This window comes from Ranitomeya imitator, chromosome 4 (assembly GCF_032444005.1).
Source record: "Ranitomeya imitator isolate aRanImi1 chromosome 4, aRanImi1.pri, whole genome shotgun sequence".
Lineage (NCBI taxonomy): Eukaryota > Metazoa > Chordata > Amphibia > Anura > Dendrobatidae > Ranitomeya > Ranitomeya imitator.
The window spans coordinates 672,104,002-672,119,231 of record NC_091285.1 but is presented as its reverse complement, the minus strand read 5'-3'; the positions used below and the strand labels follow the sequence as shown (position 1 = coordinate 672,119,231).

The following is a 15,230-nucleotide window of genomic DNA, read 5'->3' as shown; positions in this document are numbered from 1 at the left end:
AACTTAAAATACAAATATATGTTGCATAATATTGGTGAATTGAAGTTGTGGTGCTATTAGAGTCATATTTAATATTTTGTGTGACTTCCATGAGCTTGAAGGACTGCATCCATGCGGTTCAACAATTTATTAATGAAGTCATCAACTCATCATCAACTACAAAAAAGTCTGACTGCTGTGCTTGCCAACAAGGGTTTTATGCCACCAAGTATTAAGTCTTGCTTACTAGAGGAATCAAATACTTATTTCTCACTGCAAAATGCAAATAAAGTTTTATAATTCAAACAATGTGATCTTCTCGATTTTATTTTTGATATTCCATCTCTCAATGTTAAAATTAACCTACCCTTAAAATTATAGATTGCTCATGTCTTTGTCAGTGGGCAAATTTACAAAATCAGCAAGGGATCAAATACGTATTTTCCCCACTGTACATAATAAGTGAGTGCACTGTACACTAAGGGATGGCACTGTATATAACAAGGCTACATTTTTGTGTCCATGTGCTGTTTGATTTTTTTTCTCAGACAGCACAGGGTAAGTTTCTCTCTTCTGTAGAGTGTAAGCTTTTATGATCAGCGAGTCCGCTCTCTTCTGTGGAGTGTAATTTTTTATGGTCAGTGAGATTCTCTCTCTTTTCGATCTCATGTGTATTTTATGAGCAGCTCCAAGTTTTCCAGTATTGAAATTCACACAAATTTATAAGCCATGGATCACTTTTTCGGCAAAATTTGGCAAAGTCGTTGAATTCAAATTTCAAAAGATTTATTCATCACTAGTTCACTGGTATATGAACACTGCAGCCCCAAGCTGTATCCCAATGTGACCAGAGAGATGCTGTATCAAGGAGGGAGTACATTCTGCTGGGACTTGTGGTTTCACTCCTAATGAATCTACAAGAGAACTGATACTGAAGAAGACAATGGACGCCAGGTATTAGTCAGCAGATTTCGACAGAATAGCAAATAAGACGTTTATTGGTATATAAAATGTCACATTTTGGAGAGGTTTCTCATTTTTATGTTCTACATCCCATAATCTCTACATCTATAGAAAACTCAAACAAATCGTCACAACGAGTCATCACTTCTGCATTTTCACACTCTTTCTCGTTTGGCCACTGTTCGATCCATGTATTTTTTCCAATAATGTAGGAATAACTAAAAAAAAGGAAATACACAATCTACATGAGATTACATTAGTATGGACAGTAGTATATACGGTATTACACATGGGGTAGACAAAGAAGACATTTTGCCTTCATCTATTAGAACCTAGTGCCACATTCACAATTCTGAACTGAAATCTCTTGGCGTTTCCGGCTTGTTCAGTGTTTGCGCCGGGCTGGTAGTGTGTATTCTGGGAAGTGTTCATTTTACATCAGGCACTTATTCTTCATTAATCTGATACAAGAAAAACTAATTTCACAATTCCATCCTGGGATGTTCTGTATTGTTGTAGACCCACACCAATTCCAGAACTAAATTTGGCCCTTTCTCCTTAGCTTCCATGGTTTGTAGCACTTGTACCAATGTATGATTCAGATCCTAAGAAGTTCTATTTTGTGTGTTTGATATGGTATAATGTGATATAACTCATAAGCATAAGTCCATAGCCCTGTCCAGGTGCTAACTAACAGAACAAACCCTGACTATTCATATACGGTTGAGCTAGCCCCAGCTCGGTCACACACAACAGTTATTGTCCAGAGCAACCACGGATATTTGCAGTTCTCTGCACATGACCTGTGCAGACTTTTCTCAGTGAGGAATTATGGCATGTCTCTCTCTCTTCAGCTCCAAGACACATCCAGTCTGGTCAGCTTTCCTGGGCTGACTGACTTAGATGAACACCTAACCTGTTTATATGCAGAGCCAGCCAGGTGCACTAATCGAAGCCTGCAGAGCTAGGATTTAGCCCTGTCCTACCTGGCATTTCTACAAGCACTGTGAAGTTCTTCCACAGAGCCTGGGTTACAGACTCTGCTGTCCAATCTCTGGAGGTAACTACTTGTTAGGGACTGGCGGAACGCACCAAGAATCAGATGTTATGGTATTAGGTGCGTTCGCAGTCCGAGGTCCACCGTGCAGGTAAAAGACCCTGCTGCTAGTAAGATGGACTATATGGCGGTACTAAGTATACACACATGGGTTAACTTCACCCTGCGTGAAGGAAGCGATCCTGTTGTGTCACAGGACCGCAGTACCGCACATAAAGCGCGAGCAAGAAGTCAGCGGACTCAACCCCAACACAGGATTGAAGTCCGATTAGACACTTGCTGGCACAACACCGCAACTGGGTGTGTCAGAGGAACATAAATAATAATATTAAGGCACAAGAGTGCGTGCGGTGCTGCACTGACGGACGCCACTAACCACCCAGGCTTGGGTCAGGAAAGCGCAGAGCAAGCGCAGAGCAAGCGCACAGCGCCGTACTGGCGGACACAGCAACTAGTAGCTGTAATGTGTGTTTCGTGCTGTTGGATAAGTCGGGCACTAGATAGCAAACATACACCTTCCGCGAACAGACATTCAATAGGGAGGGTTATTTAAAGAGCGACTTTCACTCACAACACACACACATATTTACAAGACAATACTAGCGCATGGCCGTGCGGTCATGCGCAGTTTATATAGCTGCAGCACAGGAAACAGCTACAGAAGTTTTGCCCTTTCAGGACCAGCCAAAAGGACCAATGGGATGTGCTGCATTACCTGAGCATGTGACCCTCGATCTCCAACGGGAGATCCTGCCCTGGGCATGCTCAGACAGAGAAAAGCAGGACTTAGATCCAGAAACGTCCACTCGCCACTGCCCAGCACTGGCTTCAATAGCAGAAGCAGGAAAAGCAGCAGTAACTCTTCGCACAGAGTCAGACTGAGCGAGACGCTGGGATCGACGTCCCTGCTGAGCAGACTCCACTGCAGCTGGAGAAGAATGGGAGACCGCAGCGGAGACGGATTGAGATTCCCCCTGTGCAGCAGAGGAAACTCAACTCCTAACATTACCCCCCCTCCTAGGGCCCCCCCCCCTTGGGCCTCGCTACGTTCGAAGGCAGCAATGAGCTGCGGGGCCCGAATGTGCTCAACAGGCTCCCAGGACCTGTCCTCGGGGCCATAACCCTTCCAGTCCACCAAATAAAATTTTTTGCCACGTACCACCTTGAACCCCAAAATAGCGTTCACCTCATAATCGTCCGTAGACGAACCCGATGTCCCAGCAGATGACTCGGAAAACCGGGACATATACACGGGTTTCAAGAGGGACACATGAAAGGTGTCGGTGATACCCAGGCGTGGCGGAAGGGCCAAACGATAGACCACAGGATTAACCTGCTCGAGGACCTTGAATGGGCCCAAGTAGCGAGGAGCAAATTTAGTGGACTCAACTCACAGCCTGATGTTACGGGCGGAGAGCCACACTAAATCGCCAGGAGCAAAGGTCGGGGCAGGGCGCCGATGTGCATCGGCGGAGGACCTCATTCTCTCCTTCGAGGCCCGAATGGCATCCTGAGTGCGGTCCCAAATGTCCCGTGCCTCCACTGCCCAGTCTGCCACCCTGGAGTCAGCAGAGGACACGGGCATAGGCACAGGAACCCGCGGATGCTGGCCGTAATTAAGGAGGAAAGGAGTCTGACCGGTGGAGTCGGCTACAGCGTTATTAAGGGCGAACTCTGCCCATGGTAATAAAGATGCCCAGTCATCCTGCCTGGCAGAAACAAAATGTCGTAGATATGTGACCAGAGTCTGATTGGCCCTCTCTACCAACCCATTCGTCTCGGGATGATATGCGGAAGAGAGATTTAACTCAATGCTGAGAAGACGACAAAGCTCTCTCCAGAACCGAGACGCAAACTGGGGACCCCGGTCACTGACAATTTTGTCTGGCATGCCGTGTAGGCGGAAGATGTGTCTTATGAACAACGCTGCCAAGGCCCGTGCAGAAGGTAACCGTGGGAGCGGCACCAAATGCACCATTTTCGAGAAATGATCGGTAATAACCCAAATGATGGTACAGCCGCGAGACTTGGGCAAACCCACTACAAAGTCCATCCCGACCATCTCCCAGGGCCTGTCTGCCACCGGCAAGGGATAGAGTAACCCAGACGGCCGTTGTCGAGGAGACTTATTTTTGGCGCATGAGACACACGCCAGAACGTAATCTCTGACATCTCGGAGCATATGCGGCCACCAGTACGTCCTCGCCAGCAGCTCAGATGTCCTTTTTGTCCCAAAGTGTCCACCCACCCTGGAGGAATGAGCCCAAGAGAGAACCTCCGGTCACAAATTTATGGGCACAAAAGTCTTGCCCGGAGGCACAGACTCAAGCGACACCGGAGCCACGGTTCTCAAGCTCTCAGAAGGAACAATAAGCCGAGGCTCTCCCTCCTCCTCCTCAGATGACACAACAGAGCAAGAAAGAGCATCAGCTCGAATATTCTTCTCCCCAGCGAGATAATGGAGGGTGAAGTGGAATCGGGAGAAGAATAAGGACCATCTGGCCTGGCGAGAATTTAGCCGCTGGGCTGTTTGCAAATAGAGCAAATTTTTGTGGTCTGTAAAAACTTGAAAGGGAAAACGAGCCCCATCCAAGAGATGTCTCCACTCTGAGAAAGCCAATTTCATCGCAAGCAACTCCCTGTCCCCGATGGAATAATTCCTCTCCGCTGGTGTGAAGGTCTTGGAGAAGAAGAAGCACGGATGCTTCCGACCTTGAGCATCCTTTTGGAAGAGGACTGCTCCAGCACCAACGGAAGAGGCATCCACCTCCATTATAAACGGCTTATCGACATCGGGACGATGTAGGATGGGAGCGCTAGCAAAATGAGACTTAGTAGAAGAAAAGGCCTTGGAGACCTCTTCAGACCACACTTTGGGATTTGCTCCCTTCTTGGTGAGGGCTACCAAGGGAGCTACCAAAGTTGAGAAATGGGGAATGAACTGGCGGTAATAATTAATGAACCCCATAAAGCGCTGCACCGCTTTAAGTGAATGGGGTTCTTGCCAGTCCATCACAGCCTGTAGTTTGGCAGGATCCATAGCCAATCCCTGGGCAGAGATGATATAGCCCAGGAAAGGTAAAGACTCCTGCTCAAACACACACTTCTCCAACTTTGCGTAAAGAGAGTTTGCCCGTAAGAGGTCGAAGACTCTGCCAACATCTCTCCGGTGGGAGTCAATATCTGGAGAGAAGATGAGAATATCATCCAGATAGACTACGACCGAGGTGGAAAGCATATCCCGGAAGATGTCATTGACAAAGTCTTGGAAAACGGCTGGGGCATTACAGAGCCCGAAGGGCATCACCAGATACTCATAGTGCCCATCTCTGGTGTTAAACGCCGTCTTCCATTAGTCCCCCTCACGGATGCGAATCAGGTTATAAGCTCCCCGCAGGTCTAATTTGGTAAATACCTTAGCTCCCCGTAGCCTATCAAAAAGCTCAGAAATCAGGGGCAGCGGGTACTTATTCTTAACGGTGATGGCGTTAAGACCCCTGTAGTCTATGCAAGGACGCAACTCTCCATTCTTCTTCTGTACGAAGAAGAACCCTGCCCCTGCTGGTGACACTGACTTCCTAATAAACCCTCTTGCCAAATTCTCCTGGATGTACTGGGACATAGCCTCTGTTTCCGGGAGAGAGAGGGGATATACATGTCCCCGAGGAGGTTCTGCTCCAGGCAAGAGATCTATAGGACAGTCATAGGGACGGTGAGGCGGAAGGGTCTCCGCGGCCTTTTTGGAGAAGACGTCTGCATAAGACCAATAGTATTTGGGGAGAGTAGAGAGATCTGCGGGCATCTCAGTGGTGGAAACCTGAACGCACTCTTTCACACATCTGCCCTTACAGGATTCACTCCAACCCAATATCCTCCCAGAGGTCCACTCAATATGTGGGGAGTGGAAACGGAGCCAGGGTATTCCCAGCAGAATCTCATCCATTCCCTCGGGAAGGACAAGAAGGGAAATAATCTCCTGGTGGGATGAGGACATGGCTAACGTGAAAGGGACAGTCTGATGTGTGATCTGTAGCGGAAGTGTCGACCCATTCACCACTCTAACGGTTACTGGTTTGGCAAGCATAACCAGAGGTACTGCGTGGCGCAGAGCAAAAGCAGAAGACATAAAATTTCCTTCTGCTCCTGAATCCACACAAAGCTCTACTGTAAGAGTGGATGTGCCTAACAGGATTGTCCCTTTAAAGGCCAATTTGGAGGAAAATGCCGCTGTGTCCAGTGAACCTCCTCCAATGGTCACTAGACGCGATCGTTTTCCCGACCGCCGTGGACATTTATTAGCGTAATGTCCCGGTTGCTGGCAATTTTTACACACCACAGGTACTCGAGCGGTCTGAGACCTAGGTCCCGCTCGAGAAACCTCCATGGCCTCATGGGAGTCAGACGCCATAACAGGAGATTCTAGAGGTTTGGCAAAAGTGGGAGCCAGCCGAAACCTCTGCCTACACTGGGTCCGCTCCAACCTCCGCTCGTTAAAACGGAGATCGATGCGGGTAGCTATAGTAATAAGCTCCTCCAGTATGGCGGGAATCTCCCTGGTGGCCAAGGCGTCCTTTACATGATCTGCCAGTCCTTTCCAGAACACCGGAATAAGGACTTTATCCGGCCATTCCAGCTCAGAAGCTAGAGTCCGGAATAGGATGGCGAACTGGCTGACCATGGACAAAGCCTGAGTAATTGCCAACAATTGGAGCGCGGTATCGTGGGTGACACGGGGTCCCAAAAAGACCTGCCTCAGAGTGTCCAGGAAGATAGGAGCACTCTGTACCACACGATCACCACGTTCCCAAAGCGGCGTTGCCCACTCCAACGCCCTGCCCGACAAAAGAGACAAGATGAATCCCACCCTCGCCCGTTCCGTAGGAAAACGTGCAGCCAGCAGCTCGAGATGTATGGAGCACTGGCTCACGAATCCCCGACATAGCTTACTGTCACCAGCAAACTTGTCTGGAAGCGGGAGATGGGATAAGGTCGGAGCAGGGGTGGAAGCGGACAAACTGGCTGCAACTGCACTTGCAGCCTGAACAGCGACAGCAGTAACGTCCACAGCTGAGGTTGCACGCTCTAGAGCCGCCAACCTACCCTCCAGCTGTTGGATGTACCGCTGTGAACGCTGATCGTCCGTCATTACTAGCCAGACCTTGGCGCTAGTATTCTGTTAAGGACTGGCGGAATGCACCAAGAATCAGATGTTATGGTATTAGGTGCGTTCGCAGTCCGAGGTCCACCGTGCAGGTAAAAGACCCTGCTGCTAGTAAGACGGACTATATGGCGGTACTAAGTATACACACATGGGTTAACTTCACCCTGCGTGAAGGAAGCGATCCTGTTGCGTCACAGGACCGCAGTACCGCACATAAAGCGTGAGCAAGAAGTCAGCGGACTCAACCCCTACACAGGATTGAAGTCCGATTAGACACTTGCTGGCACAACACCGCAACTGGGTGTGTCAGAGGAACATAAATAATAATATTAAGGCACAAGAGTGCGTGCGGTGCCGCACTGACGGACGCCACTAACCACCCAGGCTTGGGTCAGGAAAGCGCAGAGCAAGCGCACAGCGCCGTACTGGCGGACACAGCAACTGGTAGCTGTAATGTGTGTTTCGTGCTGTTGGATAAGTCGGGCGCTAGATAGCAAACATACACCTTCCGCGAACAGACATTCAATAGGGAGGGTTATTTAAAGAGCGACTTTCACTCACAACACACACACATATTTACAAGACAATACTAGCGCATGGCCGTGCGGTCATGCGCAGTTTATATAGCTGCAGCACAGGAAACAGCTACAGAAGTTTTGCCCTTTCAGGACCTGCCAAAAGGACCAATGGGATGTGCTGCAGTACCTGAGCATGTGACCCTCGATCTCCAACGGGAGATCCTGCCCTGGGCATGCTCAGACAGAGAAAAGCAGGACTTAGATCCAGAAACGTCCACTCGCCGCTGCCCAGCACTGGCTTCAATGGCAGAAGCAGGAAAAGCAGCAGTAACTCTTCACACAGAGTCAGACTGAGCGAGACGCTGGGATCGACGTCCCTGCTGAGCTGACTCCACTGCAGCTGGAGAAGAATGGGAGACCGCAGCGGAGACGGATCGAGATTCCCCCTGTGCAGCAGAGGAAACTCGACTCCTAACACTACTACAGCAAATTTAGTGAAGTGATGAATGACAAATTTCAATATCTTAAACCCCTGCTCAGATACTTAACTCCTAGGGTCCAGCTGCAATGGATATGGAGTCTAAATCATTTGTGCTGTTCCTCTGCTTAACTAAGCTGAACGCCCTGCTTTCAATGCAAATGGACCACGTTCTGCAGATTCAGGTGGTGGTAGTTGCAACCTGTTGAAAGTCTTTTCTAAACCAAAACGTCCCTTGCTATTACTTCTCCCATTTCTCTTGATAACAGCACAACTTTCAAGAAAGCACTATCTCGGTGGGTAATCTTACCTGATGGTAAAGGACAATCTCATAAACTGCAAGAAAGCTGATACTTTTTTGAGAGAGCAGTAACATCCCTCTTGGTGACTGTCTCTTTTCATGGCTAAGCTGACAACCAGCCAGGAGATACAGGTTGACTTCTTTGAACTGGCTATCCCGCTTTTGCTTACTCTGCCATTAATTAACCAACCACCCGATCTTGCCTTGTAACCCACATTGTAATCTGATCTGACTCACATCCCATCTGAAAATAGACCTGCAGAAGCTCCTCGTCAACAAGCATGACATTGCGGGTCACTTTTCCTGTAATGCTTTGTCTCTAGGGTCTCTTGTGGTTTATATTTGGTTGCTAGATAAGATGTCAGTATTTCTATTCCTATTCCCAGATTGATACTAAATCTTGTTATTAAACTTGGCCAACTTGGTCAGCCATCTTTACTCTATGGCACCCAGCAGTGCAGTAACCATATGTGGTAGGCCCCGAAGTTATAACGAGTTCATAGATCAAACTGTGTCCACATTGGGTCTACTGTCACTCAAACAGATCTTGTACTCTAGGGTTGGAAACAACCAAAAATCACTCTCCGAGAGAAGGTGCTTGGATGGTTGTTTAAAATCTGGAGCTCATTGAGAGTCTATTAAGATCTCTCTTCTCAACTAAGTCATTTACATGGAGAGACCATAGGCTTGAAGCCTCCAGTTGGTGACAGATGATTGGCACTGATGTTCTACCAGGCTACATTTCCAGCTTTATCCCTCTCTGGGTGATTTCTCCCTCAGCAGTTGGGTGCTTGAGATATATAAACTTTCTGATTGCTTTTTATACTTTTTTTTTAATGATGCGAGGTGACCAATACATAGAGATTGTGCCATTATTTTTCACTGGTGTTCATCATGTGGAATAAATAATATTTGAATTATTAAGTGTTTTATGGATGTGATAATGCCCATTATGCACCGTATTTTTCAGATTGTGAGAAGTGCATTTTTCCACCAAATTTTGGAGTGTGTCTTATAATCTGAATGTCGCTTCCCGGCTGTGGTGGAGCAGGGGTCCCAGGGTCGCTGCTGCAGGAAGCTGGCAGTGGCAGGACTGGGGCGATAATGCAGGCCCCAGACTGGTAGGAGGAGGTGTTCCGTGTTGCTGGGGTTCCGCTGACATTTTGTTAAAGCCCAGAGGCACCCGCACTTTCCATGATTTTCAATGCAGTGGACTTCGATAGCCAAGATCTCAATCTGTGCATGGGCCTCCTCTGGTGACCATTTTCCCAATGTCCACCACATTGAAAACCACGGAAAGTGAAGAGGCTCCAGTCTTTCACAAAATGTTGGTAGAGACCCCGAACTGCTGAACTCCCCCTCCTACCTCCTGCCGTCAAACTCCTCCTCCCATCAACCTGGGGCCCGCAGAATCGGCCCACTCCTGCCTCCGCCGCTGGCTTCCTGCAGCAGCGACCCTGCCTCCTGGTGTTTTATAATCCATAAAATACAGTATATGTTTATGTTTACCTTGCATTAAAAAAAGGAAAAGGGGGTGATTAGAATTTATATATTCAGAATTTTTTTTACCGTATTTTAAATTTCAATTTTTTTGTTTTTTATTTCACTTTTTTTTTCTCCCCAATCAACTTGATCCTGAGATCACTTGATTACCTGACTGCAGATATTCGGAATCGGGAACTTTTTAGCAAGGATTTGGTCATAGTCTGAAAAGTCTGGTGACCGCCATGTGTGAATGAGTTTTTGTTCTGTTACATGACTCACATTTATAAGTTCTTCACTGTTCATAGTGTAATATGCAATAACTGAATTTGTGTCAAAGTTTTAGGAATTCGCTGAATAAAACAAATTCAAACAAGTTGTGATTTGCTTTGCGCAAATTATCTAAAATATTCTCCACATTGCAGAAGTTTGGATCATCCAGAGAAGGATCACATAGCCTTGAGCAGACTAGCCCATAACGCCTTGCAGTTATCACATCACATGGTAATGTACAGCCAATTAGGAGGGTCATTCATAGACAGTATAAAAGCAGAAGAAGGGAATGCAGCAACCATTTTGAGGTAAATCTAGAGAGTCAGAAGATGTCACAGCTTACACCATAGCGATGGGGAGAGAACGCCATAAAACACTGAATTAACTGTACAAATAGCTGGTGACAGCACAGCAGTGTTGAAGATCAGGGTGTGGAAGGGAGGATAGTGTCATACACATTTTTCAGGGCAAGTGAAGGCTTTGGCATATTTTTAAATCATAGCAAATCAATTTTGGGGGGAAAATTTGGGTGATTCATATATTAAAAGAGTTGCTTATCTCTAATTGCTTTCCTAGTGATGATCACATCACTTACCCAGATGGTTGTGACCAAACGTCTTCTGTTGACCCCCAGATCAGGTAGTCATGTCCTTTTTTCAGATTTAATGCTTTGCGACATTTTACATGGCTGATAAAATTCCTCTTCTTGTGCAAAACACGTTCTTCTGAACCTAATCATGGGACCAAACATGGAAGACAAAATTTGAACACACTGGGGGTTATCACAATGCTAAGAAAAGGCAATTGATGTTATAATAAATTCTGAACTCCAATTAATCTTTCGACCTTGTACAGGTTCACTTACATGTCACCAGAGATAAAGCAGCATAAATTTACCTAAACGGCAATGATGTTACAGAGCAATAATCTGCCCGTATATGACAAAGCCTCATTACGGAACTCTGACAACCCCATGGTTTTCCATGCTAAAATCCAGATTGGTAATCGGCAATTATAGATACACTCATTTCTATATTCCACATATATCAAACCATATCTGAAATTATAGATGATCACGTAGAAGCCATACATGTATTTTCATCCTATGCATGTACACTTGTCTCCTTCCTTCCTTACCTTCCTTGAGGACGCTGATTATCTTCATCACGTAATTATCATAGTTATCATTATTTTGTATTTCTTCCAGTTGCGTCTTGAACACTATAAACAGAGAAAATAAGGTGACATTTTTATTAAACATTTTACCCACTTATGACATAGTAGTACATCCCACGATAGGTTCCCAAGTATGGAGCGGGCTCAGGACCTGAGCCTACACCAGTCACGGCAAATTCTGTCTGTATTAAACAACAGAAATCTGCTGGAACCACCAAGATTGGATATGAAATCCCCTCCCATTAAAATAAAGATATAAAGAAACTTTGATATCGCCAGTCGCCACATCCATAAAAGTTCAATTTTTCAAAATCTAAAATTGATTAATCCATACAGTGAAAAAAAATTGAAACCCCAAAATTGGATTTAAAGACTCCACACTTACCTAAAAAAAATCCAATGAGAAGTGATTATTATATAAGTACTATACTGCTATACATATTATAAACGTCAGCTCACCACGTAAAAAAACGAGTCCTTGAACGGGCCAATCAGTGGACAAATTAAAAAAAAATGGATGTGAGAAAATAGCGACAGAAGACTTTTTTTTTCAGTTTTTACAAACTTCCGATTTTGTTTTCAGCCCTTAAATCCCCCCCACCCCCAAAAAAAACTATACAAGTTTAGTATCAGTGTGTTTGGAGTTGCAAAATAAATTTTTTTACTGCACAGTGAACAACCTCAATTAAAATTTGTCACCAATCTCACATCACTTGTGAAAGGTGACAATCAAAACTACAAGTCTTCCTGCTAAAAAAAAAAACAAGCCCTCATTTGGAAATGTTGATGAAAAAAATCACAGCTCTAAAAAGAAGGGTGGAAAAAAAATTAAAAAGTCCAAAAATACAAACTGGCCACACCAGGAAGGGATTAATAGAGAGGTGACCTACAAAACTTGTATCCAACAACTGGACAACCGGTGACCTCAAAATAGAAAACAAGACTTATTGGATGACAGTAAGGCCGGATTTCGGTCGATAAGTGTTGAGCAGATATTTGCGTGTTAAGATGAAAGAACGTGGTCCTCACCGTAGTCAACTCCTGGATCACATACTTTCTGGAGTCGTTCTAAGGCATCAATTTCATCCTCCAGTTGTTGCTGCAGGAAACAATTACCTAAAAGACAAAATCCAAAGAAATCCATGGCAGGAGGCTCAGGAGGCTACCTCTGATGATGCGATTTCTCTTACGTCAACAAATGTGGATATTCTCCACCTTGTGAGCTCCTCAATAATAAACATTACAACAAGAAAGAACAGTCATGGAATTATCGAAATCACAGGATGGACAGACACGTTAATGATATGCAAATGACGGAAAAAATGGAAAGCCTTTTGATTTGTTCAGCCTCAATTATGAGCGCCATGTGCAGAAATCCCCACACTTACAGCCTTGTCTGCTATTAACGAGGTTATTAACCCCTTAACCGCCGATACGCTGGTCAGCTGCTGACCGACTCATCCTGGTGTTAGATCATAGGTAAGAATTCAACTTACATCATGTATGGCATCCTGAACACATGCATTGCTCAACTGGTTGGAAATTTCTCTTATAATTAATTTTTTTTGATGATATGAGACATGTAAATTTGATCACTAGCACTTTTTCCAGTGATACTATGCATTGTGTTAGGACTATATTAAGTGCTGAAGCACTGGCACTTTATTAATGGCATTTTTTATTATTACAATACCTTTTCATGGCTCATTTCCCATGCCCACCATACGTTTTGTAGAATGAGCTAGCCATCTACCACTTGAGTCCTTTACTTGACCTTGTCTCTATATGTATAAATGTATGTGTTTATATACCTGTCTTAGAATATTTATTGAATAACGCTATATACTAATATTTTAATGAACTTTTTACTCTGTGTTTTTTGTTGTCTCAGTAGTACAGTATGGAGCATCGCAGATAATAGAGAATGGTGGATTCTAGATAATACAGCAAGGTGGATCCCAGATAATACAGCACGGGGGATCCTAGATATACAGCATGGTGGATTCCAGATAATACAGCGTGGCGGATTGTTGGTAATTCAGAAAGGTGGATCCCAGATAATGCAGCATGTGGGGAGTGTAGGTAATACACCATGGTGGATCTCGGGTAATACAGCACTGTGGATCCCAGGTAATACAGCATGGTGGATCCTAGGTAATACAGCGTGGTGGTTTGTTATTGAGAAAAATTTAATTCTTCAGAAAAAAAATGTGGTCAAACGCTAAATCTCTTCTATACAGAGAAAACAGCTAAAGTGGTTTTGATTGTCCGGTGAAACCTCAGTTGTAAAAGTTTTCTAAATTCAGTTGAAGGTCATGGAAGCAACTCAGAACGTGCAAAGAGATATGAGGACAAGGGCCAAAGGCTTTCATCATGGATCATAGGTTGTAAGTTCTGATGTGTACTTACAGGACGCAAGGACAAACCAAAAGTTTGATAGAAACACCACCATGAGGGCTAAGGGCATTCAATGTGGATCATACCTTACAGTGGCATGTAAAACTTTGGGGCAAGAATGGAGACACGGGAAAGAATAGAGACACGGGGCAAGAATGGAGACACATGGGGAAGAATAGAGATGGGGTAAGAATGGAGGCACAGCGGGAAGAATGAAGGCACAGGGGCAAGAATGGAGACAGGGGCAAGAATGGAGACGGGCAAGAATGGAGACAGATGTGGCAGGATCATGGGGCAGGATGAAGACAGATGGTACAGAATCATGGGGCAGGATGGATAAGATGGGGCAGGATCATGAGACAGATTGGGCAGGATCATGGGACAGATGGGACAGGATCATGAACCAGTAGTGCCATATACCTCCCTTACTAGATTAACATATATGATTATGCATTAAAGGGAATCTTTCATCAATTTATGCTAAGTAATCTGAGGGCACAATGAGGTAGGGGCTGAGACACTGATTTCAGTGATGCTGAGACACTGATTTCAGTGATGTGTCACTTATTAGGCTGTGTGTTGTTTCAATACAATGAGTACTTTTTCATCAGGAGATTATCACTGCCCAGACTCGGTTTCCCATGCTTCCTTGACCAAATACGCCCATAGCAATGTACCCCGAAAGCTGTAAATCAGTGGTGTGGATGGGGGGTTAGAACTCTGATTGTGTCCCAACTGCTGCACCCAGTAAACCAAGTGACACATAGTTGGAATCAGGGTCTCTTTACCTACTTTATGCCGCTCTCAGATGGGGTTGCAAAAAGCTGGTGACAGATTCTCTTTAATGGACAGTTTCTGTTCTTCACCGCTTTGCTGTCACACACTATCTGTACAGTTTCTTCAGTGTTTTATAAAAATAAATAGATGAAAATTAGCATGGAGCATTATTCAGCTGATTAATGAATTGCAATGTGGAGACTGCGATGTAGGAGACGGATTTATTTATGAGACGGAGATGAGCATCAAAAGCGAGTAAGAAAGTGATTTGTTTTTAAACTGTGTCAACTTATCATCAATCTCTCTTACATCGCAGTCTCCACGTCTAGATTCATCCATCGGCTGAACAGCGCTCCTGGTGCCTTGTCATCTACACTGATTTTCCCAGTATATTTTAGCACTCATTTCCGAAGGGACCTCATCGTCCCAGGGAGGAGCAGTAGCCCATAGCTGATTTTAGTCACATTCCATAAAGTTGTGCCTACGGTCTACAGGTGAGAATTCAGCCTGATATTCCTAGAAACAACACTGCTGCTCCTGGTAAACGACCTCTGGATTCTGTGACCATAATTCCTGCTTATTCCTTCAAACTACATTGCTGTTCCTGTGTACTGACTCCTTGGCTATTCCAGACCACGCTACCTGCCCGGTGCTGCCCCTAGTGGTTG

General features: G+C 45.2%; 1 protein-coding gene across 1 annotated transcript in view; it reads right to left on the bottom strand.

Moving 5' to 3' along the window:
• Positions 1 to 936: 936 nt before the first annotated feature.
• Positions 937 to 15,230, bottom strand: part of LOC138677280 (A.superbus venom factor 1-like) — a 165,441-nt gene continuing 151,147 nt past the window's right edge. The window contains exons 37-40 of the mRNA XM_069767310.1: positions 12,418 to 12,504; positions 11,350 to 11,433; positions 10,808 to 10,943; positions 937 to 1,160 (exon numbers count right to left, since the gene is read on the bottom strand). Of these exons, the coding sequence (XP_069623411.1) occupies positions 1,019 to 1,160; positions 10,808 to 10,943; positions 11,350 to 11,433; positions 12,418 to 12,504 (449 nt within the window). The 3' untranslated portion in view covers positions 937 to 1,018. The remainder of the gene's footprint in view (positions 1,161 to 10,807; positions 10,944 to 11,349; positions 11,434 to 12,417; positions 12,505 to 15,230) is intronic.